A 27,347-nucleotide genomic window follows, 5' to 3' on the forward strand; every position below is an offset into this window, starting at 1 on the left:
CAGCCTCAGCTGCGGTGTCTTTTACCTTCCCTGGGCCGGGCTGCCTGGACCTCGTTCTATAATCACTACCAGAGTCTCTGGCAGAGCTCTCCTCCCCTCACTCCCCTCCACCACCTCCCTCGGCCCCTGGTTTCTTGTCAGTCGTGATTAATGGCACTAGGGCCCCGGCGCGGCTTACACTGCCAGTTCCAGCGATGTTCCCTTGATACTTAATGAACTCTGACAAACTTCTTTTCCCTTGCTCTGTTGTTCCCTTTACCCTCCACCACCCCGCCCCTCTCTGTTTAAAATGCACAACACAGAGCTGCCACTGCGGCACCTTGGGGTTAGCTCTAGTCCTGTGCAAATTTCTCAGTAGGCCAACGTCTAAAAATAAAGCACCACAACCATTAAAGTGTCAAGACCTCTAGCTGTGTACAACCGCTAGTGGGTTGTTGGTGATTAAAGATTAACTGATGTTTCTTTTCTAATTGCCCCCTATTTCATTTTTGTTATTAGACGTAAGACTTTCATTTGGTTGGGTTTTTCCCATGGTCAGCCTTATCTGTTTCACCTTAATGGCAAATCTGCTGCGAGCCAGCAGGGACTGCCTGTGAAATGTTCAAATCTGGGCAGGCTGAAGTAGCAGGAAAATGAAGCCTTCTGCATGGTGTCCTCAGGGGAAATGAAGCAGTGCTCTTCCGATGGTCTCTGCCGCCACCTGCTGTTTACTTAAAGAAAGTGAAGCTTTGCACTTGTGAGCTTTTGCCTGCATTTCTAATTCACAAAGTTGGATCATATACTATGTGGGCTCGTTAGTGCGAGTTCCAGCTCGTCAACTCAACTCAGGCTGCAACAGGCAATGGCAACAACTGCACGGAGAGTAAAAATAGAGCCATCAGCGGCATTCGATATGTTATGATTTTGTCAACAGACCCAGCCAGCATTATTAGGTTTACAGTGGAAGCATCAAACATGGAGCATGAAGGCCTGAACTGGTCTTACAGTAGGTCAAGTGTTGCCCTCTGGATGGTTTTACAAAGCATAAAACTTGCTGTGGAGTAAGTGAAGATGAGTTGCGTACTTTTAAAAGCTGTACATGTTAATGTTTGGTGCTTTTAAACATCAGCTGTGAAATGCAGCGCACGTGAAACAAGAAGCACCAAAGCCAGTATTCACTTTGAATGGAATTATTATGTTTTGCATCTATTCATAGAAATCTATAGTGCAGTAAAAAACAAAGAAAAAAAACACCCATTTTGTTGTCAACTTGAAAGAAACGCAGCTGTGTAACATCAAAAAGGGTCAGAGGTCAAATGAGACATAATATTTTAATGCAAACTATAATGTGATATTCAGAATCTCCATAAACCAGCATCATTTTATCAGTGTTCCCAATAGAAACAAAGCCACCAGAATTTTAATCATAATCTAAGGTCATAATAATACATATTTGACCTTCAAGAAGAGGTCAGAGGTTCAAAGTAATGTGATATTTAGAATCCCCATGTATCATTCCCTGTATTGGGAATAAGGCTTTGTGCTTATTTCTTTGTGGATTTGGGGGTTTTGTGATGTCTTAAGTTTTTGTGAGAATCCTACATTCTTGTTTGTCTCTCTTTACAAATGAATATGTACGTTAGCGTTCTTAGCATATCTTTTGTAGTCTCAGTTTATCTTCTGGCCCTTCCTGGGTCTGGAATATTTAATTTTGTGATCTCTTTGTTTCCCTCGGTCAGGCCTCCTTGTCTGTCTGGTCTGTGTTTTGTCTCTGTGTGCATCTGTCCCTGTGTCAAGTCTGCATATCCTAGTCGCAATCTTAGTATTACAGTTTTTTACAGACGCTAGGACACATTTCTCAATACTTAAGTCACTTTTGCAAAACTCCTCACACAGTGAGCACAACAGAAGTCTATGTGGGCTAAACTGAGGACCAGTTATCATTGTTTTGGCACAAAATGCATTCAATGACTACATCTCTCAAATTTCATGAATTATCTTCTCACTCAGACACAACAACTGCCAAAAATCTTTGTACGGACAGGACATTTTGCATGTGCTTACATATTGTTTTCAAAACTGTTAAACTTATGGCCAAAACAATAACACAATGCAAAACTTAAAAAGACAGCAAAATTCAACAGCAATATTTTAGTGAAACATATTATAAATCTAAAAATGCAGTTTAACCAGCCACAGCTTATTCTCATTGTAGATGAACATCTACACAGGTGTTACTCCTTCAATTTTTCAACTCCTTCAATTCTGGCATGCCAGAAGATTCTTTCCTAGGTGTATTGCCCTAGATGACATAAGATGTGATGTGGATGAGAACCTGTGGCCAAATGGAGAAGACCGAGTAGAATAGCATTACTATTGTATGTGTATCAGTGGATGGTGTGTATACAAATTCTTGTATTTTGGGATTACTTAGTGCAAAAACAATAAAAATACAGAAACAAATATTAACGAATTCTGCATGATGTCTGATTCATTCCAGTAACATATATTGAAATTATAAACAGAGATGTGTCCTTGTTTTACACAAGACAACACTGTGTAATGCTACATGTTGTTAGTGTTTTTTAGGTCATTGTTTTGTGGGTGACAAAGTGTGTTTGTCGGCTGTCAACCTTTGCTAGTGTTCTGGAAGAATGAGTTTATTTGAGACCTGAATGAAGTGTTTTGGTAGTTGTAGTGCATTTTGAATGTGAAATGAACTGCTTTGCCAAGCTGTCGGTCAGTTAGGAGGATTGTGTGAAGTGTTTTGCAAAAGTGACCTAAGTATTGGGAAATGTGTCCTAGCGTCTGTAAAAAACTGTAATAATGTTTCCTGTTTTATGATCCTCTCTTGTCTACTGTGTGTTCTGTTGGGCCTAACTTTCCCATCTCGTTATTGATGATTTGATCCTGCTGTGTTTCCCATGTGTCTCCACTTCCCCAGAATCGCCCTCCTGTCTCAGTCTCCCCCGTCCTTTGGCAGAGTGAGTTGTTTGGTTCTCTCATGTTTTCTTGCTCAACATTGGTTTCGTTCTTATTTTCCCATTGAATTTGTATTTTCCTGTGGCTAGTTTTCACATCAAAAGGCCCTTTGTTCATTTTCACCTGCCTTTCTGTGTCTGCATTTGCCTTCAACACACCAAACTCTAGCAATATGCCTGTATGCATATTTTTAAATAGTCCTATATAGCATGATTATCACTTTGAGCCTCAGATCAATCTACTGATCTTGAATGAGAGGTCAAAGGTCAAATGTGACATGATATTTAAAACTTTTATACTGTACTTTCTATATGTGGATAATACAGAGCACACTTGTAACCTTCACAGTTTCTAAATTATATGTTTTTGTGTTTATTTTTGACCAATAAATCATTAAGTTGACATTGAAGACCTCATTGGATGTAAGGCAAATTTGAATGGATTGTTAACATGACCCACCTCTACACCTGTACAAGGTTTTATAAGATGATATAAGATAACCTTTATTAGTCCCACACTTGGGAAATGTGTTGTTTCACAGCAGAAAGTGGACAGTGCAACGTTACAGTAGCAAAAATTAATAAAAACACTGGAATAGGATAAGATAATAAAAATAAGATACTATGTACAATAGAACATGTTATGTTATGTTATGATGTCAGAAAAAGAGGATTGCACTTAGTGTTATTGCACATGTGTAGATGTGTGTGTTTGGTCAGCTGTGAAGTCCTTGTTGTTGAGTCTGACAGCAGTAGGAAGGAAAGACCTGTGGAATCTCTCCGTCCCACACCGTGGGTGCCACAACCTGCCACTGAAGGAGCTGCTCAGTGCTGTCAGAGTCTCCTGCATGGGGTGGGAGATGTTGTCCAACAGGGAAGACAGCTTAGCCACCATTCTCCTGTCACTCACCACCTCCACTGGGTCCAGAGGCATCCTAGAAGACTGCTGACCCTCCGGATCAACCTGTTCAGTCTCTCCCTGAGATTTATTGTTTACAGACAGAAAGAATGACACACACACACACACACACATGTCGTCTTTGGCAAATATAATAAGACAAAAAGCTGAAGTTGCACTTATTGCTGTCCTCATTCTGCTTTATAATTGATCTTTCCTTGCATGTTACATGTTTGAAAAGTTTTTTTTTTATTTTGGGCTTGTTTTTTTTAAAACTGCTCAACCAAATACTCTATACAAAGTCTGCATATTTCATATGCAGGCTATAATCTGACCCAGACTATATATGGGCCATTAAGTAAAGAGAATTTATTGGTTCAAGGTTCAAGGTTCTTTATTTGTCACATGCATAGTTATACAAGTATAACACACAGTGAAATGTAACCTGACACGCTCCTCGACATGTGCAAAAATTGGGGGGTAGGGGAAGAACATTATATATATATAGTATATACATTGGGTGAATGTGCAGTAGTAGCAGCAAGCAGGTGAATTCTGTACATTAATAAGAATAGACATCTGACTATTTTACAGGATAGACAATATAAACATATTTAAAATTAAAGGAATTTGAAATGTACATTGTGCCTGGTTTAGAGTGTCTGGAAGAGTCCTGTCTCAGTCAATTATAGATGATGTGAGAGGGTGTGTGTGTGTGTGTTTAGGGCCCGGGTGGCTTGGGGATAGAAGCTCCTTGGTGAAAGAACCCATTTCTTCTTCACTTGCACCTATTATGAGAATACTAGTATTTCATTTAAAATGCTTTATTCACTTTCACATTGATAAGTTGGTGGGTAACTGTGCTTTAGCTCTAGGTATTTAGTATTTAAAAGCACCACATAGATGTTTAGTGATAGAACTGTGATGTTTAAGTAGTTCATAAGACCGAATGTGTCACCCTATATGAGAGTACTGAAAAAAACATTATTTTAGGTATTCACAGGTGATCCTAGCTTCTCCTATAAATATATACAGTTATAACAAATTTGCTTTGTTCTGTGCAAACATGTAATAACTCCACAGCAAACCACTGTGAAAAAGAGCCTTTGGGTTTTAACCATAGTCTGTGGCTGTCTTTCCTGTTGTGGCAGTGTCAGAGGTGTCACCTAATCAGCGTGATAATAACCCCCACCATATTAACCTCCTAGGACCTGGCGTCCACATATGTGGACACCACATTTTGGGTTATTTAGACCAAAATACTCAATTTTGCTCTACAAGGGCCTGATATCCTTTTACGAGGACATTATACTGCTACTGTTCTATCAAAATTTTAAATGAATATCCTCATATGTCGCTCTTATTTTTCTTAAAAACGAAAATAAGGTAAAAAATAAATAAATAAATAAATCTGGCAATTCTTTGTTTTTGCATTCATATGCCCCAATATGCCCAAATATCAAAGAGAAATTAAAAATGCATGCCGTGGAAGAGTTCGGGTCTTAGGAGGTTAAAAACTGTGGTTCACACAGTAAATCAGCTGCCCTACAACACTAACAAAACAAAACTGCATCTTCAACTTGACCCCGTAGATAGCCCTGGCTCAGTGAGGGACATGCGGTTTGCTGGCTGTCCGCCAGAGGGCGCAAGTAAAAAAAGCAAAAGATGCCGCACAGTCAAAAGGAAAACGAAAAAGAAAGTACCGGAGGCGTTTCTTATTTGTGTTGCTGTCATCTTAGCAGAAACTACAGGTAAGATGTTGTTGAGCTACAGAAATGTGCCTTCCTGCATATTTAAACTATGTACCATCGCCGTTTCACATGCCACTAGCATGTTAGAAGGAAAGAGACTGGCTAAGGTTGTTTTACTTAGCAGTGTTAGCTAAACATGATTTAGTGTTTGGCCTCGTGTTAAGCTTTTAAAACGGACACTCAAGTGAAGGTTGAGACATCTTGATAAGGTCTGCCACTGAAAGAGGCTCCTTTTTGTGAGGCAGCAATAATGTAACAACTTATATCCCGCTGTTGCTAAGCCACGAAGCCCATGAATCTGAATCCCATTCAAATATTTGGATTTTTTCATTTGGTTTACTTGTATGTCGTACGTGGCTGTCCCATTTTAATAATTTTCATGCTACAGTCAGATGTTTAGGGTCTTTCCTTTTATTCGGCGTACATGTTTCGCCTAAGTGTGTTTTAAATTTAATCCAACGTTAACTTGAACTTTGAAATGCTGCAATGGTGGTGTGTTCGTTTATCTGAGGAAGCAGTGCACACAACTTGTTTTAAACGTTTAATACTGGAAGCAAACCCAGTTTCATTGTTTTTAAAGTTTGCAGCGTTAATAAATATATCCAACACTATTGTATATTAAAAAGCAAAAGGTTGTAGATCAGTAGAGAAATCAAAATTGGATTATATCTCTCCATATGTTTTTAAGTATTGTATTTATAAAAGCCATTTGAGTTAGCAGGGTTACCAGATTACATCTCTGCAAATCTTTACTAAGCAAAGCTGAAATGGCTCCTTATCTAGCTCCATCAGGTCAAGTTAGTCAACAGGAAGTTTGCAGTTGTGGTCACAAGTTTAGACACACTCAGCATGGGCATAAATGTGTTGGATGCAATTTGGAGTTTTCAGTGAGCTGTTAGTGTGAAATGGTTGTACAGTCAGCTTTAATGATCGTATGAAAACAAGGGTTGGGTCCACAATTTAAATTTATTTGGGATTTTCGTCGATCCACACAAGGTCAAGAGTGTACATGCAGGCTCAAATACATCATACACTCACTTAGATGTTTCCATAAATGGCGCCAAAAGTTCTACAATTTGTTTTAACTTGACAAGGCCAAGGACTTTTAATTTAGTCCTCATGACTGGTAGGTTATCTTTGCCAAAAGATTTATTTGACAGCACTGACTGTATTTGCCGGTACTCAGCACAATGAGACAGTTCAAGGAGCACGGTGCAGATCTAAGGAGGAGAATTTCGCAATTTGGGATGGTCTCCATTCCAGGATTATCATCTCAAACAGCTGTACGTAGGTGGAGTTATTCACACGTTTCACCACTTGGAGTCTTCTTCCAGACCTTGGCAAATTGTTACCCCTCAGATGAGAGTAAATTCATAATGGGGTGTTCAGGAACTACTAAGACTCAAGCCTGCCATGATCCAGAAACTGCAGGAATACCAGTGAAGCCAGTTTTACATCACCATGTACTGAGAGGATGTCGACCAAGAAAGAAGTGATGCTCCCAAATCAACGCCTGCAAGCTTCACTGAAATTTGCAGCTGTCCACATGGGCAAGCCAAATGCCTTCTGGAGAAAAGTTTTAGGGTCAGATAATGACAAGATTTAGTTATTTGAGCACAGTGACAAAATATATGTTTGAAGTGGTCAAGGCAAGGCTTTAAAACCCACTGAACCAGCTGCCAAGAATGGTGGTGACATCATGTTCTTGGGCTGTTTTGCTGCCCTGTTACTGGAACACTGCACAAAGTGGATGGAGTAATGAAGAAAGGGGGCTAACTCCAAATTTTCCACCTCAAATTAGCAGCTAGATGTTTAATAGTTGTACACAACTGTGTGTTGAAACAGAGCAGTGATCCCAAACACACATTAAAACTTGTTTTAGAACTGATAAAACAGGCTAGCACTAATGCTCTGGAATAGTTTTCTCAAAGCCTCGACCTCAAGTATGGAAACTTTAAACTGTGTTTAAAGGCCGAGTCTGTGCCGGGAAGCCTAACAATTTAGTGAACTCTGCCAATTCTGCCAAGAAAAGTGGTCAAATATCAAAGCTTGTTGGTGCTACTTAAGACATTAAATCAAATACAAGCAGGCCTGTATGTGTAAATTTGTGCCTGTATATACATGTGAGCCTCGTGGATTAGAGAAAGTCCAAAATAAAAATAACGTGTGCACCACACTCTTTTTTTTTTTTCTCTTAAGATGTGCACTGTGCAATCTTCCACCCCAGAAAAAGAACAGTTCAAATAAAATAATTAAAAACACAAAATTACAATGACGTTTATGCTCATAATGATTTTATGGAAACATCTGACCACAATTGGATATAGAAATCTATCCTATATTAATATATCTAAACATCTAATTAGTATTAACACACCTTGAACACTGCCCTGTTGAGAAAGAAGTGGTGTGCAGCACATCATTAAGTTTGAATCCAGCTTTCTTTCCTCCACATGCTGTAACCTGTAGACATCGATTTTTTGATATCAGTAAAATGAGTGGTGTTGTTTCTCATTCTGTAATGGTTCCAGCACAAATAAGATCCTGTAGAAACAGCTTGAGCGTGTAGAGACAGAAACAACTTGTCATACTTGGAAAACCACAACCACTGGAGGGGAGATTAATTTGTAACACAGTTTAAAACCAGAGACTGTAGAGCTAATGAACTAATTATGTCACTCACTAGTTGGTGTCGTCTTGTTGTGAAGCTGACATTACTAGCTATCACCATGTTTCCAAACTGGATCTGAAGACTCTGGGGTGGAGCTGAACAGAAAACTCTCTCTCTCTTCTTTTTGTTCTTTTTTGGTTAATCCGTTTAACTCTTGAATCAGTTGAGCAGAAAACTTAAGGGATGAACCAGTGTTGTTTCTGCACCTAACAGACAACTGAGCAGAGACTATATTGAACTCTTGCCTTTTGTCACTTTGTTACTGGCAGCGTGTCACAACAAGTCATCATAAGTTCTCATTTGTTTAGTTACATCTATGAGAAATGACAAAGATAACAGTTTTACAGGCACAAAGAACTATTGGCTGAAACAGAGGACAAAATATTAAGTAGATTAAGTAGCAGGCCTGAAAAACTATCTAATGCAGATGAGCAGAATATGAAAGTTATGTTCCTCAGAAATAGGAAAAACTCCAAAGACCTGAAACAGGACCTGGGGCCCTTTTGTTGATCCCACCAGTTCTTTGCTGAGGTCGCATCAGAAATGATCTCAGTGAGAGGGTAGCTGTCAAAGCCATTCTGAAGGAAGGGAAACGGGGAGAAAAGACAGAGATTTGCCAAATTACGCAAGGACTGGACTGAAAATATGTGATAACAGGTCTTAAGGAGTGATGAATCCAAATTTTATTGAAGCAGTGTGGGATCAACATAACAGGAAACGGAACAAAAGGCAGAAACATCGAAAGAAGGAGTTTGAATCTCCTTCGGGAAGCCTGGAGAACAATTTCTGAATCACTGTCACTCAGTGACAAACGAGCTCAGTATACTCCAGTTTAAAAAACCAAACAAACAAAAATGGACTAAACACCAGCCAGCCAAGAACATGTCTTCATTCATTTGGCGACAGATGTTGCACATTAAAACTGCAACTCGACTAAAAATCTATGAACAGACCAGGATGCTGTTGTTTGGTTTTTTTCCGATGTGTTAGGACTTTTGAAGTTATTGAAGTCAGCTGCTTGTCAGCTTAAATGTCAAATTCAACTTTTTGCTTGGAAAAATCTTTTGTTGCTACTTCCATGGCGCGTTTGAGTTTGTGTTGGCTCGCGTTCTGACTATTTGCACGTGTTTTCTTAAGTGGCAATGCGTTGAGCTGTCTCTAGGCCAACGGTGCTCAATCCTCTTTAAGTGTGACAAGGTCACAGCTGATGTCTGGCTAAGCCTGAGCTGAGAGGAGATAAACCAGTGAGGTAGAAGGAAGCTCCAGTGTGTTACTGCTGCACTTTGTGGCCCGCTGGCAGGATAGACAGTTGTTCTGCGACATGTAGCTGGATGATTGTGTGAGCATTTGATTGTAATTAGGACCGTCGGTGTGAAAACACCAGAAGAGAAGCTCCATCTGCTCATTATTTTCACATGCTGTCTCTCCTGTCTTCTTGCCAGGATGGCACAGTGGGGTGCCGTATTCTCAATAATTGCTGCTCTTGGTGGAGCAGCGCTGTTGGCCTCTGTGCACAAGATTGATGAGGGGCACACTGGAGTTTACTACAGGTGAGCTGTTTTACTTGTTATGTGGGAGGTTAGCGTTACACTCCTCTGTTGCACAACTTTCCAGAATCAAGCACCTGCTTCAGATCATTTTGCTTTTAGCGTCTTGTCTGTCCCACGGTGAGCACTGTAATTACCAGCTGTTAGCTATTATAAGCCATCTTAGCTTCAGGATGTTTTGATGTCATCACTTGCATGGACATGCAGTAAATAATTGGTTCATTGCATATTTTTCCTGTTTAATTGGAGCTCTTTACACAAATGAGTCCTCTGAAGCCTGGAAATTTCTAGGTTGATGTTTCTAATTTGAGGTTGGAAGTTTTTTGTTTTAATGATTTTACTGATTCTAACTGTGCGTCACACAGGGGAGGGGCTCTCCTGACCACCACCAGCGGTCCTGGTTTCCATCTTATGCTTCCTTTCATCACCACATACAAGTCTGTGCAGGTGAGTCATGCCGGTCCTTTTATTGTAACTCTCAGGTTAATAATCTGAACATGACTCGCTTTATGTCACATTTTGTCTGTGGGATACAAAATAAATAAAAGGAGTATAAATATTAATGTCATACTGTTATTGGTAACACAAAAGTAAACAATTTCACGGTGATTTTGCAGTAAAACAAACAATATTTCCTTACCTTGCGTCATAAATATGCTGTGCTTTCCATGGGGTGGGCTGTATTATGGAGTGATGATGTGAATGCTGGATGTTCTGTTGTTCAATTGTTCTTTTCTTTGAATGAATATCCGTGTGAGGAGGACTGTTCTCCCCATACAAACTTATAAAAAAATACCATCAAAGTCTTATGTGACCATATAAGCCAAGTGTAAATGATTTCTTTCTTTCTCAATCATTGTTTAAACATAACTTTCAAAAGGTGTGTGCAGAGGAGTGTCTCCTCTACTGTAAAATATAAGTGGGCATGGTTAAGCCATTATATGGCCCGCTGCCAGAAGATTACAGTGTATTTGCAATGTAAGGTGGGAAAATATATTAGACACATGAAAAGCTCTTTGTTTAGCTTCACACTACGTTGTTATGTCTTCAAACTGTATCGCGTATAAAACAAAAGCAGTCTGAGTAAAGATTAGCACGGTGAAGCCAAATTTTGTTAAACATTAATCACTTCCATGACCTTAACAGCAAGTTGGGCCACCTTTAGCAGCAGCTACAACCAGACGCTTCAGGTGTCAGTGTCCACCCTTCTTGTAGCCCTGTAGGAGAGAAGCTTCTCTTTTCAGATCCAGACACTCGTCTCTACAGAATGTTTTCATACACTGTTCATTCTTGATTGTTGATCTCTTCTTTCTTTTCAGGGACTGGCTGCAAAATACGCTAATCATAAACAAAGCAAAGATGCTTTGTATCAGATTTAGCTACAAGCTACTACCTGCAGTCGTTGGGCAAGGGGAAAAATAAAAATGCAGTTTTATGCAATTAGTGGTTTGAATGCAGCTGATGGTAATCAAGAGTTTCTTGTTAAAGCTGAAGCAACTTATCAGGTTGAGTTCTGTCTTTGTTTTGGCTTTAGTAGCTAGGGGCATGGATATTATTTGTTTTCCATACGGCCCAATTGCTTTGAGGTAAACCACTGTATTTGTGAAACATTATTGCTTCTAGCAAGGGGGTTATGGTTTTGGTAGCCTTTGCATGCATGTTATCGTTCTGTTTGTAGCTCAGTAATAATAATAATATTGTTCCAAGAAACTGGACAAACCGCAAGACTTTTGGAAAAATGTCCTTTGGACAGATGAGACTTAAGTGGAGATGTAATGCAGAGTGCCACAGGTGGTGAAAACCAAACACAGCATATCAGAAAAACACCTCATATTAGCACGGTGGTGGGGGGCTGAGGACCTGGGCACCTTGCTATCCTAGTATCATAGGGTCAAATCTGTCTGACAGCTTAAGCTCGGCCAAAATTGTGTCATGCAGCAGGACAATGACCCCAATGATGTCACATGCATGAACAGGACCAGATCAATGTTTTATTGTGTCCTTATATATGAAGCTTTGGGACTGAAAGAGGGTGCGCTTTATTTTCTGCATGACTGTGCATAGACAGAAATATGATGCAGAGATAGCGGTCTACGTCCTGAAAGATATAGAATAAATATTTCTGAGAAACACTGAGCAGTGTATTCTTTCCATTTTTGGCGAGTGCGTATGACAGCTGTGAATGGAGGCGTAATTCATCATTCCTCCTCGTGAACATGATATCTTAGGGATTAATGGAATGTTTGGCACAAGCATCGAGTTGAACTGAAGGTGGAGCTGATTACAATTTGGTGGTCACAGGTCACTGAGGGCTCAGTGACCTCACAAAGGACATTTTGACTATGACTGATGAAGTGATGCCCTTTTACGTCCAAAAGGTTAGAGGTCAAATTCACTGTGGCATCACGATGATTTCCAAAAACACTGTTAGTTGGGGTTATTTGGTGTTACAACCAAAAAATGTCCATTACTCTTGTTAAATAATCCAATCGTTCCATCCAAGTCATCCTTCATCCTCATCCTCCATATTTTGTCTCCATTTCTGTCTTCATTTATTTATTTGTACTATTTGTATTTATATTTTCTATTTCTATTGTAGAGAAAGAGCTATCAATCTGTCAATCCTTTCCGTGTCCGGGCCGGGTGAGGTTTCCCGTGTTGAGTCAAATTGTATATATTAATTGGCATCTGTGGGTGGACAGCAAAGAAAGAATTTCATTGCACAGAGAAATGCCCTTTCTCTTGTGACACATGACAATAAACACTTTGAATCTTGAATCTTCTGTAATGTTAAGACAAAGACTGCAGGACCACATCACATCATGTGTATACGGAGTGCTCTTCAGTCCTGATATTAGCAGGGAATGATCTCCACGTATTTAGAATTAAGACCACATTAATTAGGCTTACGAGGAGAAACAAAATGATTCCAGACTGAGATGTTGGTCAGGCTCTCTGTGGTGCTGCACTGGTATATAATTACAATGTGATGTCCTGTTGCTGTGTTTCCTCTGAGTCCTACTGGTTGAGTGTTTTTATTAGCATGTTGGAACCAATAAAAGGAGTTTGAAGTGTTGAAAAACAACATGTCGAATATGTGATCTTTATCTCGTAGACGACGCTGCAGACAGATGAAGTGAAGAACGTACCATGTGGAACAAGGTTAGTTTGCTGTTTTTGGATTAAGCAGTATCAGATGTGGTTTGAGCCTTATTAAACTCAGCATTTATCATGACACAATAGAGACTCCCACACACAACCTCCAACGCTGCAGGGATCAGAGGTTCACCAACATGTGTCTGAACTACCAAAAAAATAGCCCCTGTCAGTTCACACTGGTGTTTGGGTAAAAGCTTTTGAATGATATGCTGCTTTTTTTGTCTCTGTTTTCAGTGGAGGAGTGATGATTTACTTTGATCGCATAGAAGTGGTGAACTACCTCATTCCATCGGCGGGTAATTTCAGCGTTTCACCACACAGTGTGTTTATCCTAATATCATCGGGACAGCTGTAACTCCATATATAAAAATGTAATTTTTAAAACTTCTATCTCTGCAGTGTATGACATAGTGAGGAACTTCACTGCAGACTATGACAAAGCCTTGATATTCAACAAAGTTCACCACGAACTCAACCAGTTCTGCAGCGTTCACTCTCTGCAGGAGGTCTACATCGGCCTGTTTGGTGAGGGGCGCGGGGGCTTCAGGGCGCCATTGTTAACAGTTGGAGAGCCAGAAGTGTTTCAGAGCTTTTCATGTTTACCTGCCTTTTTTGCACACTTTTCCGCCACAGACCAAATTGATGAAAATCTGAAGTTGACGCTACAAGAGGATCTAACAAACATGGCGCCTGGACTTATCATTCAGGTAAAGGCAGAGGATCAGACAGACCCCAGGCCAGAATGAAGTTCAGTGTGATTGTAAATATGAGGTCAAAGCTTTGTCAGTTCCAGTTTGCTGACAGCACAGGGTGTACCACACAGCAGGGCTTTCTTTGCATTAGCTGACTCGACAAAACCCAAGATTCAATGAGAGATAATGGGGAATGCATGATCGGGTACACCCTTTGAATACCAATAAACCCTACTGAGCCTTAAAGTCTAGACCAGACTTAGAAATCAGGTCTAAAAAGTTTTTCTACATTACTAATTAAGTGCATGGTCATTTATAGTAATGTAGTAATGTGCAGTTCTTACTGCTCCAACATATACTCATACTACAGTATAGTAAAACACAGCTCTACAGGTTTGCATATTCCTCTGTCCTCTCTCAGACTCTGTTCCATGTACATCATGTACATGGAAACATTACCTGCTCTGGATCAGTCAGCTTATATTATGCTAACATTCTGATCCACATTGTGATCTCTTATCATAATGTCTCATCATACAGTCCCGATCCAGTTTAAGACCACTTGAAAAATGTTAAAAAGTCATATTTTGCATGGTTGGATCTTAACACGTTTCCAAGTAGAGCTTCAACATGCAACAAGAAGAAATGGGAGTGTGACAAAACATTTTTTGAGCATGCAATATATTGGAAAAAAAACAAAAAAACACTTAAACTGAAACAGGCTGTTTTACAGCTGATCAAAAGTTTAGGATCACACCTCCAAAAAACCCTGTAAGCCCCTCAAAAGTTCCAAACATGAACTCAGTAATGAGCAGCTCCACCGTTTTTGTTTTCACTTCAAAAATCAGTTGCGGCATGCTTAATGCAAGTGTTTCCATGAGGTGAGTGGGAACATTTCACCAAGTGGTAGATGAAGACGAAGGCGGCAGCATGAAGGGCATCTACTGTCTGGAACTGTTGTCCATTTTTGTAAACTTCACTTGCCGTCCATCTCTAAAGGTTCTCAATTGGATTTAGATCAAGGGAACAAGCAGAATGGTCCAAAAGAGTGCTGTTATTATCCTGGAAGAAGTCCCTTGTCGTGCAGTCATTGTGTACTGTAGCGTTGTCCTGGTGAAAAACACGGGCGTTAACACAAAGACGAGGGCCCTCAGTCATGAGGGATGCTCTCTGTGACATCTGGACATGTTTGACACCCCTGCACCTCCTCAAGCTTCATTGTTCCACTGAAGGAAAAAGCAGAGAATAAAATGTTCTTCCAACTTCACTGACCCATGTTTGGTGCTCTCCTCCAAAGTCCAAACAGTCAGTTTTGTGGCGTTCAAGGAGGCGAGGCCTTTGAAGACATTTTTTGTCTTTGAAGCCCTTCAGTCTCAGATGCCGTCTGATGGTTATGGGGCTGCAGTCGGCACCGGTAACAGCCTTAATTTGGGCTGAGGATCCAGTGTCTTGACGGACAGCCATGAGACAGTCATGACAGCGTGACTATCTGACAGAAAATGACAATGAATCCACATTTTTGCACAGATTTGACCTTTTAAAGCATGTGGTCCTGAACTTTTGATCAGCTGTAAAACAGCCTGTTTCAGTTTGAGCTTTGTTTTTAATAAATTGCATGCTCCAAAAAATGTTTGGTCCCACTCCCATTTCATCTTGTATGTTGAAGCTCTGCTTGGAACCTTTTTAAAGATCCAAACATGTAAAATATTTATTTTTTTTGTTGTTGCCATTCAGGTGGTCTTAAACATTTGACCAGGACTGTATGTTATTATGTCTTCATTAAAGTGGAAGCTGTGGCTTTAGTCTCTGTGTGCCTTGTTAATTAGCATACCTTTGTGACTGAGTAAGGCTGTGTTGATAAGATAACTTGGTTAAAAGAGTTTATTTACATTATAAAGAAGGCCTGACTGTAGATCTGTCAGCCGTTTTAAAATTGCTGTTGCTTAACCTTCCTAAGATCTTCATTTTGTTTGCTTACTCTGTAGAAGAAGCAAAATGTAATCATGCTGGTGCAGCTAGAACTCCTCCAAAAAATAGTCAGTGCCAGATGTTCAATCTCACTTCCAGCCTTTGTGCTGCTTTAGTTTTCTCCTTATTTTTGTTGCTGGACACATGTTAGAGTGGTGTCTGTGTACTCTAACGGTTGCCAAGAGCACCAACGAGAGTTATTCCTAGGTTACTGATGCAACAGAAATTACAGTTCGTCTGGGAAATGAAACACTAGTTTATTATACAACTGAGCTGTCTGAGTCAAACAAAATGCAATACATGGTTCACATTTGTGAATCAAATTCTGACCTGTAGATATTTATTATAAAGGATTGAATTTAGTTCTTCAGAGAAGTTCGGATTGGTCCAACCCCAAACCTGATTTTAATGTTTTTAGAGTACACATATTATATAAAAAAGACACTAGAGGCTTTGTGTTGTCTTTTTAGCTTGGATGCTTTCACTTTCAGTTTAGGTGAAGTTCCCTGAGGGGCGTTATTATTCACCCTCTGTCGACCTTTTCTGATCTTGAATGCTGACTGAATATCTGGATGGCAGGGGGTCTGACTCTGAATCATTCCTTTGGAAAGTGCCAAATGTTTTCTTGTTCTAATAAAGGGAAAGCTCAAATGAGGCGACAGAGAGGAACATTACACATTTGTAATCATTTACACATGATAATTTTAGCCTAATTAAACCCAGTCTTCAGTCCATAAAATTGATTTACAAAGGCTGTCTCCCATAGTTTGGATCAAATCACAAAACAGTGTTTCTTTAAAGTTACAAGGGAGCCTGATGATTTTTTTTCTTCTTCCCCACTGTTAATTCACCTCCTCACTGCACTCATCAGTGTAGCCATGTGTCAGCCCGGAGTGTTAAGGTCTTCACTGGGCTTTACTCCTCCACACATGGTTACTCTAAATCAACAGGAACTGCTGAAATAACAGTTTCGGTTGAGAGTTCTTAAACAGGACTTCACTGGGCCTGGGCTCCTCTCCAGCAGGAGCTTCTCTGGTGGTAAAAAGCTCTTTTTATGGTCTTGTTGGTCGTTGCATTCCATCTGAATGTTTTTTCTGTCCCGTTTATCCACAGGCGGTCCGTGTCACAAAGCCCAACATCCCAGAGAGCATTCGCCGGAACTACGAGCTTATGTGAGTTTTGTTTTTTGATTTGTTTTTCTTCTAATTATTCCACAAGGATTATGAAATGGGGAGGAAAAAATAATATGATTCTTCTAGACTTCTCCTTTGGGGATGTTTATAAGGACTGAATGAGAAGAATATAAAAAATAACTTGAAAATGAAATAATTTAATACACTTAAGTCTTCCATGGACGCCCATATGTTGTTACATAACGGACAGAATTTAGATGGTACTTAGTCATCTGGTCTTTGTTACCTGTGGGTGCATTTACTCTATTACGCAATACTATGTGTAACTCTGACTTGTCTTACTGGGAAAGCATGCTTAAATGAAGATCCTTTAAGCTCTTTATGCGAGGCGATGGCAAACATCCAACGCAACTGTAGAAAAGTGAATAATTCACAGAGATCTGTTGTGTGTGAACATGTAGCAGAAGATCCACAGCGGTGAAGTGAGCACCCACATTCACTCTGACCATAAAACAAACTACTTTAAATCATCACAACATTAATAATGACCCTAAATCCATCAGAGCAGAACATCATGTGTAGACCTGCATATGTGATCACCAAGCCCTCACTTACTCACTACATTTGTTAAACATTCCATAGCACGACATTCAAACAGATTTCTATATTCTTTCATTACTACATGGAAAACTGTGTAACTGTGACCCACTGCCACCAGCACAACTAAAAGAAAAAACACACAACTGAACTCTTGACCTCATGCTGGTGGTGTACGCTCCTACAGACGGCACAGGTGAGCTGTTGTCCACTTGGAGTCTGTGTGAAGGACGCGTGTGTGTTTGGTGTCACATGGACAGGCTGAGTGGTCACAAAAAAATCATCGGTGTGCTCGTGGACTTGTTTGCCGCTTTCCTTCAGGTTCTTACAAAGTTTACGGCACTCAGACGCCCATGTTGTGCATACTGACAAAATAGAAACTGTGGTTTCTACGTTGGCCATAAGTGAGAGTACGAAGGTAGAATAAGCAGCAAATCAGCTATTTTTGCCCCGATGTAGGTACAGCATTCATATCAACCTGTGAGTGGAGGGAAAGCAGAGCTGAAGCTCTGAGTTTTATTGGGAGCTCCTCTCTTATTCACATGTGGTCACTACAACGGAAACGCAACATATTTTTGATTCGTCTCATTTATTTATTTTATTTTTTTAAATTAATTTTACACACCAGATGCTCTTTCTGACACAACACCTCTGATCTGATTCTCTATTCAGTGATGTTTCTTATGAAAGGCAAATGTGTTGATACACCGTAGAGCTGTGAAGCATCCAAGTCTTCCAACTCAAACATGGGGCTCTACCTGCCGTGGCGCTTCTGAATAAGGGAGCAGCCAAAACAAGCTTGTGCTGCTGAGGAGTTCGATTGATAAAACTTTTTGGGTGGGAGCCTAAAAAAGTGAGTTTTATTTTTCTGACCTTCTAAAAAGTGGAAGTTCTTGGTTAAGCAGTGATGTGTGTGTAAGAGTTAAAAAGCTGCACGGATTAAAACCAACGTTTTTTTTCAACTCGTTGATGCAGTCATGGAAAAACTGGACCCAGAAGGGAAACGGCTCTAGCCAAGGGCTCTGCAGTAACTCACATCTATTTAAGCAAAGAGTGTATGCATGCATGCATGAGTGCGTGTGTGCATGCGTAAAATTATGAAGAAATGTTCACACTAGCCACAACAGTGAGCTGTGTACTTCGACAGCTTGATAAGAATCTAGTCTCTTGTAATAAACTGATTCCTTTTTAAATAAGTCTCCAGTATCGCTACTTTCACTTTGTTAGATTCGGTCACTAAAGTACCTTTCTGACCTGTGGGAGGCAGTAGCATCTGTATTTCTGGTACTTTGTTTAGACAGCAGCACAGGAAGTCAGGCTTTTTATCCTGTTTTCCTCTATAACTGCTGTTTGTGGAGGGTAATTAGATCTTCGATTCACGTGTTTCTTTCAGTTTTGTTTCCACGACAGACTTCGTTTTGGTTTTTGTTCTGAGCAGTAATAAAAAACATTGTGAATTTGAAACTTGAGATCATAGTGTTACAAAAGGCAGTCCAGTCTGTGGGAAAGGCATTAGTCATTAGTCTCCTGAGTGGACACTAGTGGCTCCTCTGAGGCTGAAGGTAAAACAGAGAATTAGTGTGCAGACTGAGGAATTTACTGCAAGACGTGGTTTGGATGCCAGAATAACAGATTTGAGATAAAGGTTTGGAAAGTTGTGGGGGCAGACGCAGGGTTGAGCTCCTTTGCCAGTGTCTGAGTGCTGTGTCATGCCCTTCCACAAATCTTGGAGCTTCTTTGGTAATGATGTTGATTTCTGTGGAAGTTAATATTGAAACAAACCACAGACATCCGGCAGCAAGCAGCTCCCAAAGTCAAGCTTGCACACAGAAGTCACATGTAGCTCTCAGTTAAAGCATTTTTGTTTTGTTTTGTTTTTTTATTAACTGCTCTTTAACATGTTCGCAGGGAGAGCGAGAAGACCAAGCTGCTGATCTCCCAGCAGACACAGAAGGTTGTGGAGAAGGAGGCAGAGACGGAGAGGATTAAAGCGGTGATAGGTGAGAAACGAAGAGAGACTGTCGTGTTGAGAGCTCTTTGTTCGGAGTTATTTGCACTCAACGTGCTAACATGCTTGGATGTTTTGGGGTTTTGTTTTGTTTTTTGTAGAGGCTGAGAAAGTGGCTCAAGTTGCAGAAATCAAGTTTGGACAGAAAGTCATGGAGAAGGAAACGGAAAAAAAAATCTCTGAGATTGAAGGTTTGTATCCAGCAGTGAAGGAAGAAGAAAGAGGAGCGATTGTGGTTCTTTGCATTCAGCGAGGAGAAACGATTCATTCATCACCAGCATGAGTCAGAACCATTGATACAATGTAGGAGGGAGACATGCTTTTACTTTGTTATTGCCAAATTCTGACCCTGCTATTCAAATGCTGCGGCAGAAATGGAGCCTCATCAGACCAGGCAACATTTTTCTAATCGTCTAGCCTCAGCTTTCTGTTCTTAGCTGATAGGAGTGACACCCAGTGTGGTCTTCTGTTTCTATAGCCCAGATGCAGATATCTTGGCTGGACACGCTCTGTGTTTTGAAATACTCCTCTGCATACCCTGGATATTGGGTATAAGTTGTTATTTGATATACTGTTGCCTTCATATCAACTCAAATCAGTCTTGCTATTCTCTTGATGACATTTTCACCCAGATAAATGAGGCTTACTGGATATTTTCAAACCATTTTCTGTAAACACAAGAGATGCTTGTGTGGGGAAAATCCCAGCAGTTTCTCAAATACTCAGAGCACATGCAGTCACTTATATCATCATTCTGATCCTCGCTTTGAACCGCAGGTCGACTCGATTACATGCAAATACACAGATTTTCTGCTGACTGCTCATTAGTTTAAATGTCTAGTTGAACAGGTGTACCTAACAAAGTGGCCAGTGAATGTCTGACGTCAGTGTTTTATACAAATGCACTTTTATTAAAACAGAATGATTTCATAAGAATGACTTGATTTAATTTACTGGGCTCATTTTTAAAGTATTCTGTTTAAATTTTAAAGGGATCCTATTTCTTTGAGCTCTAAAATGAATGTATCCATCGAGTGAACTGATTTGATGCTGCATTGTGAGTACGGTACAGGTACAGTTTTATAAATCTGATAATGGAAAGTGTAAAACTCAGCAGTAAGTACTGCCATGTGTTTGCTCTTTTCCAAGTGCATTTGTTTTGGCTGCTGCATTTGGGAGTTAGCGGTTGGGTCAAATACATATTTGCAGAAAATCCTCCAGCTTCCCGCTCTCTGACGCCTACGGTAGAGTTTTTGTTAAATTGCCATGCCGCTAATGATTCATATGAGTTTGTGGTTCATAGACGGTGCTTTCTTGGCCCGGCAGAAAGCCAAGGCTGATGCGGAGTTCTACACGGCTCAGCGAGCGGCTGAGGCCAATAAGGTAAAGACACAAACACATATTGTGGTTGACAAATGTGGGCTGCAAAATTACCTTCCTTCACTGGAATCCTGTCGCTCCCTCTCACAGCTCAAGCTAACACCAGAGTACCTGCAGCTGATGAAATACAAGGCCATCGCAGCCAACAGCAAAATCTACTTTGGGAACGACATACCACAGATGTTTGTGGACTCTGGCTCAGCAGGGAGCTCCATCAAGGCCTCGGCAGCCATGGACATTGTTGCCGAGCACATCATGGACCTGGATTAGGCAGGAAAGTAGTGGCACCTGCTGGAATGTTCAAAGGCAGAGCACTATCAGCTGAAGGAGATGCTTCCCTCCAAGGGAAGCTCTGCCTACTGCGGGTCTGTACTTCTCAACACATCTGAATTACTGCTAGGAATCCCTGTTCTCCAGCCTCAGAGCAGACAACATGAGCATTTGCTCTGTCCTGATGGCCACTGAAGTCCTCTAAACACAGTGTGATTAAAATCCGTTATTATTGTCATTTAGCAAAATAAGAATTTAAAAACTTGTCCTTGCTGCTGCTGCTCAGTTTTTGTTTTTTGTTTTTTTGTTTGTTTTTATGGTCTGTGCATCAAGCCTACGTAGCCAAAGCATCAAGGATCCCAAATCCATCAATACTTTGTTTGTACCATCCATTCCACTAAAGTAATGGCTGTATTCCTCAAGCATGCCCACAGCCAACAATGTCAAAGGTTGTTCTTTTTAAGGGGTACCTTTAAACACTGCCCGTCTCTATGGGGAAGTCCGCTGATTGGTCTCATTCATGTCAGGGTAGATAAACATGCTTTAATTAATTTTTGATACGGTCATTATTTAAAAAGCAAAATAACTATCACAAAGCAGGTTGAGCGTTTGGGTGAATGTTCTGCAGAAACCATGCTGTTACTCAGTTACGTGTTTCACATTTCCACACAGACTGTAATCAAGAGTGTTTTTTTTTCTCTGCTCTCTGCCTGAAAGACGGACCAAATGTGTCTCTGAGGATGAATGTACTGAGGTAGCTGTTCACTGTCACATTTGACAACATCACTGGATTGCTGCAGTTTGTTTTTTCAACTTGTTTTGAACGCTGGATTTGTGCACCTGTGTGAAGTTGTTATATATTTTCTGTATACGTGTTTCTCACATTGAATAACTGATTAAGAGACTATTTGTTTCTGGAGTTTTCTTCTTCTTTTTCCACCCCCACTGTGAAAGAAATATGACATAACCAAAGTATTCATGTGTGACATCAGCTTCTCACAAAACTATTAAGCAAAATTTTTATGCAACCAATTTCATGGGCATCCTGTAAGACTCTTCATAAGACAAGAATTAATAATTGCCTTTTAGTCTTTGGTGGCGTGACGCAGCTGTGGAGGAGGAACGCTCTAGGATGTAGTAATGATGACGAGTTTTTAACCATCCATAAACTCAGTCTGTAGTTTTCCGTTACTCACTTCAGTGATCTTATAAACGTCATACGATCCAGTGATTCTGAAAACAATCTGTTGGGAAATCTTCATGAGTCCACGTTGAGTCATCTCTGAGGTTTTACAACCAGGACGATTTGCAGAATGCACGACTGAGCGCTGATAACCATGTGCTTAAATTTCCAAAGAACCAATTGGTGTGAAGGACCGACTGGTTTAGGGGAATTGGCGTGCTCAGTATAAGCAGCGTCACTGTGAGCAAATATTTCTTTAGGCCAGGAGCCAAATGGCATTTTTACAAAAAGTTATTATTATTTAAAGATTTTCTGTAATCTGATTCGTCTGTCATTTTTTAATTTCTTGTAGCTATATCTTCACATCATGTGTTAGTGGACACACTTTTAAAGAAAGTGGACCACTTTGCTGTCAGTGATGTTTTTCAAAGGGACTAGCACCCACCCACGCAAATGTTTTTGTACTGACTTCAGCTGTGAATGTACAATCAAGGCATTGTCTTCTGATAATAAAGTACTGTGTTTTCTTCTTTGTAGTTTAGTGTATAAGATTTATATATTTATATATTAAAACTGGTTTTAGATTTGGCCCCAGGGCTGAAATTTGGGTGACGGTTTCTTTTAAGAAGTTTGAGTTTTCAATATAAAGTTTCCTCTAATCTCTTAAAATGTGATTTGTTTGTTGTTGTTTTTGTGTTTGTTTGTTTGTTTGTTTTTTTTCACTGTTTTTAACCTACTACTGCATGACTTTTTAATTTTTTGGGAAAAAACATTTCTCCTTATTTTGGGGGAGCTTTGGGGCCCCTAATAATATATCAATCATAAAATTTGACACAATTTGACAAAATACATCAAACATTTGACCCTAACCCCATGATCGTGCGCAAACACACACACACACATGTTGTGTTTCCATCCCTTTTGGGGACATTACATTAACTTACATTCATTTCCTGGAGACTTATCCTGGCCCTTCCCATCACAACTGGAATATTTCTAACATTTTGAGTTATTTTCAGCACTGCTCAGTGTCAGTCATTGTTAATCTTCAAAACTGACTAGGTTACTTTTAAAAGTATAGCACTGTCAAAAGTGTTCATTTAACACTCAACAGTGTTATATTTAACACTCAGAGGAGTGGACCCATATAGACACTCTCTAGTGTTAATTTAACACTGGAGATTTTGCTGTGTTACAATTTGCGAGACCTCACAATGTGAGTGTGTAAACAAATTTGTGTCCCAACAACAATAAGTAATACACGACCACAGACACAGTTACTTTACCAACTGACCCCTGAGCTCCTAAGTGTCCTTCAAACCTGATTCAGGGATCCACTACTTCACTGTCACTCCCTGAAAGCTCACTGCCCTCACTTTCTGAGGACAGAAAGTGCAGTTTCCTACCATAAAAGGTTTTTACATTCATGTCCTGTAATTATGAGTAGATTGTAAAGTAAAAAACATTGACTATGATTATATAAATACACCCAAACACATCTCTACACACATATGCAGATGCATTATATTGCCTGAAAAAAAATAGGCTAACTGCACAGTGTTGGCTTGAGGCAACGAATGAAAATGAACAGTTTTGCTGTATAAATCAATTTTAAAAAGTAGAACAAACATTCAAATGTGCTTCTTAACATATTCATGCACATACAAGTATTTTTATATACATTTATTTCACTATAAACATGTAAAATTGTGATCTTTATCTTGCCTCCTAATGGAGATGTCACTCGTAGTGCAGCTTGCAGAAAGTCACACCACCTTCAACTCATCATTTTATTGGAAAGAGATGTGCCCGGTAGCATTATTTGAAGAAAAAAAAAGGTTGTTTTGTTTTGTTTTTTGAAGGGCCAGTGTAAGGCATGAACATGTGGTTTGTTGCCTCAGGGTAACGCTATGCAGCGGAGGATTAAAGAGTCTTCTAGAATAAAAATCAAGTTTTGTGTAAGTTCCAGGGAAGGAGAAAGGAGTGACATTTAGTTGCTCGATGAGGCGGGGTGAATTACATGGGAACCACACTAATGAGGCTTTAAAATGCAGGCTCTTTTTCCCTTTTATTTTCCTTCTCTTTTTATTTTCTTTCCCCAAAAGAATCAAAGCTTAGAAACAAGTCACAATGGCTTTTATATACACAGATTTGTATTTTGAATTGAATTCCAAAGGACTGTTTGAGGAACACTTGCTTTGGAGAGGACCGCTGTTATGTCACAAAGTGTGAATGTGAAGAAGCCTCTGTGTTGTAGATTTGCTGAAGAGATGTTTAAGTAAAGCTCCATCACTACTTTATACGTGGGAGAGCATACGACGCCAGCGAGCAGAGAAGCGGAGGGAGCTGTTCTGCTGCTGGAATAACGACGAGGCCAGATCACGCTATGGTGGGGAATAAGTGGCAGCGGGACAGCGCCCTACCTCCCACGGCGAGACGGGCTGGTGCCGATTGGCGTGCTACAGGAAAGCGGCGGGCAGAATTAAGAGCTCTGCCCATCCGGGCACGCCGGAGCATAGACACTGATAGGACGCCGAGGATGCCTCCGGGTTTCCCCTTCTGCTCCGATTGGCTGGATTTTTAACTTTTAGTGACTTTTACGCCGTGGCGGACGCCACTGGACTTTTAATGTCTGTGTTTTATTGATTTTTATTGTGTGTTTTCCCTGGTCAGGGTTGTTTTAATTCCTTTTACATTTTTAACTGTTTTTGTATAATAAATTATATTTTAGTGAGGCAGTTTTTAATTCAGTCTATTCCCCTGGCTGCTCCACAGCTCTATCCGTTTTTTGTGAGGGTTTCCTTCCTTTAATAATATCAATAATATTCACTATACACCAAATTGTTCCTCTTGACTCTATCGTGGCCATTTTTGGCCAATTGAAACCCATTATAACCACCTTTTTTGATTCCTTGTTATTGACAGTACTATAACATGCGGTTTAGGTAAAATTGCTTTCATTCTAAACTCAACACATGAAAATTGTAGTTTTTAATGTTTTTTTTTTTTTTTTACCAAATTACATCATTTACCCATTTTTGGCCAAGCAAGCAATTTCATGTAATATTCCGAGTTTCTAGTAGCGGCATTTGATGGCCTACCACACTCCAATGGACCAAAATAATGAAACAATTTTGACATAGACTGGAATAAATAATGACGCATCAAACATTACATAGGCTGCAGTGAATTTCTGTGGATGCAGGCTATTGAGCTTTGAGGTTCCCAGTCAAACTTAGCTTTGAAGCACATGTTAAAAGCACTTTTACTCTTGTATTTTTCATAAAAAGATGCCATACCCAAAATAACTCTAAAAAACCAAAAACCAAAAAAGAAACCTAATTACAGGACACTTTGTAGAGTTCAAAGCTGCAGCTGCAGCACAAACAACGACAAACACTGTTTGTAAACGTGTCCTGGAGTTTCTGCAGGTGCAGACAGAGCTACTGCTGTAAGTAAGCCTAACAGCTTCCAGATCATTTATTCTGGCAATATGGCAAGAAGGTCATCACTGCTTCAAGCACTGTCTGTATGATCTGGTCAGAGAGCAAGGACAGCAAGCAGTGCTCTGCCCTTGAAGAAAAGACATCTGCCCAAGATGAAGAAACTTCCTCTCCAGAAGATGAGGGGACAATCTCCAAAGAGGCTGACTGCATCACCACTGAAGATGAGTACTAGCCAGTGTGTGAATCCTCTTCTTTGGGGAAGGATTGGGGTTTGGGGGCATGGAGGTGGAGGAGCCGGTGACTGAGTGGATCCCTCATGAAAGGAAAACCATGTGGGTCCCACTACTGAAGAGAGACTGCTCTACAATCCAGTACCCACTGGTATCAAACCAGATGTCACCCTGTATGCAGTTCCCTGCATTAGCAGCCTGAGATCTACTTTTGACTTTTTTATAACAAAGGAGATCTTTTAGCTGCTGTCCGCCCTTACAAACCTGCACGGGAGGCAAAGGTGTGAGGACTGGAGGATTATAGATGAAGTGGAGATGTGAGCCTAAACCAGAATAAAGCAATACATAGCATGTTGGATGACAACACTGGAAGTTCTCAGGAAGTAAAAAAGGGAAAGGGGTTCAGACTCCAACTGACGGACTAGCTCCGAGGACAACGCCTTGGTCACTCCTCAAATGAAAACTGGCACAGGGGAAACAACCCAGAGCCCCCCCCCCCCCCCCCCCCCACTCCTCCAGTTGGAACAGAGGAAGATTTTGTCTGTCTTTGGCTTCACCAAAACTACCACGGCAATATCCCACATCCCAAAGCAACGGAGGAATGCGCTTCTTTTGACAGCAACACACAAGGAACCAGCAGTCAGTGATGGGGAATAGAGGATGCCTGGAAACAAGAAGCAATCGTGGACTACAATAGACACAAATACAGCTTAGATAACTTAGAGAGGATGTTGGCACCTCAAGTTGTTGAAGGAAAACTAACTGACGGCTGCTGGCTCTTTTCTCCAATCTCCTGGATGTCTTGGGATACGATGTCTTTGTCCCGTCGGAAACAACTTCTAATTTCAGTGGCTATTTGGTCATTAAATTGTCTTTCTGGCCACTAACACACCATTTGTGATTTTCTTTTTGGCCATTCACCCCCCCCCCCCCCAAAAAATCATTGTTACTGTTACTGACCTGCAATAATGATAAAAAAAAATATTAGGTTTCATCATTCATATGCTAAAAAATGTGAACTTTATTACTATTTTCCCCCAAAAGCGCAGTTATAATACGTAATCTGACTGGTATTCAAAGGGTATAATATCTGAATTTGAATTATATTTTGGTTTTCATGACTAGAAGTGGTGCTAATTTAAAAAATCAAGTCAATGAAAGTAGAAAAATGTTTTAATATATATTAATTTTATAGTATTCAGTAAACATAAACAGGGGGTGGCCATTTTTGGCCACGAACAAGCTGAGAGGGATTTTTTTGTTTTTCTGTTACTGCAAAAAAACCCAAAGATGCATAAAACTCATTGATACTTTTAATTATTGCTATGCATCTAACCTCCATCATGGTTAGAAAATAAATCAGTTTGCATGTATTATTTAGAAAAAAATGGGGATTTTATGCTTTTATCCCTATGTAAATCATTAAAATTATGTGATCTAACTGGTATTTAAAG

The 27,347-nt window shown here is 40.1% G+C and overlaps 1 protein-coding gene across 3 annotated transcripts; it reads left to right on the forward strand.

The window, feature by feature from the left end:
* The first annotated feature begins 678 nt into the window (after positions 1–678).
* erlin2 (ER lipid raft associated 2) lies at positions 679–22,886 on the forward strand. Of its 3 annotated transcripts, XM_040050132.1 has the most exons (13): positions 679–686; positions 5,598–5,609; positions 9,723–9,830; positions 10,193–10,274; positions 12,943–12,989; positions 13,221–13,282; positions 13,386–13,511; positions 13,620–13,693; positions 16,760–16,818; positions 19,285–19,376; positions 19,486–19,575; positions 20,688–20,767; positions 20,855–22,886. In XM_040050132.1, the coding sequence occupies exons 3-13, from the start codon at positions 9,724–9,726 to the stop codon at positions 21,032–21,034; spliced, it is 999 nt and encodes a 332-aa protein (XP_039906066.1). In that variant the 5' UTR covers positions 679–686; positions 5,598–5,609; position 9,723; the 3' UTR covers positions 21,035–22,886. The 3 variants fall into 3 exon arrangements, with proteins under 3 accessions (XP_039906066.1, XP_039906064.1, XP_039906067.1); XM_040050130.1 differs by lacking the exon at positions 679–686 and having other exon boundaries at positions 5,495–5,609; XM_040050133.1 differs by lacking the exon at positions 679–686 and having other exon boundaries at positions 5,495–5,609; positions 20,711–20,767; positions 20,855–20,972.
* Positions 22,887–27,347: the final 4,461 nt, after the last annotated feature.

Source organism: Simochromis diagramma, unplaced genomic scaffold (genome assembly GCF_900408965.1).
Source record: "Simochromis diagramma unplaced genomic scaffold, fSimDia1.1 OVJJ01000159.1, whole genome shotgun sequence".
NCBI lineage: Eukaryota > Metazoa > Chordata > Actinopteri > Cichliformes > Cichlidae > Simochromis > Simochromis diagramma.

Excerpts from the sequence above, each read along its gene's own strand:
- erlin2 (XM_040050130.1), top strand. The coding sequence starts at position 5,524 with ATGCCGCACAGTCAAAAGGAAAACGAAAAAGAAAGTACCGGAGGCGTT. Across the intron at positions 5,610-9,722 it reads CATCTTAGCAGAAACTACAG|GATGGCACAGTGGGGTGCCG; the intron begins GTAAGATGTTGT and ends TCTTCTTGCCAG. Across the intron at positions 9,831-10,192 it reads CACACTGGAGTTTACTACAG|GGGAGGGGCTCTCCTGACCA; the intron begins GTGAGCTGTTTT and ends TGCGTCACACAG.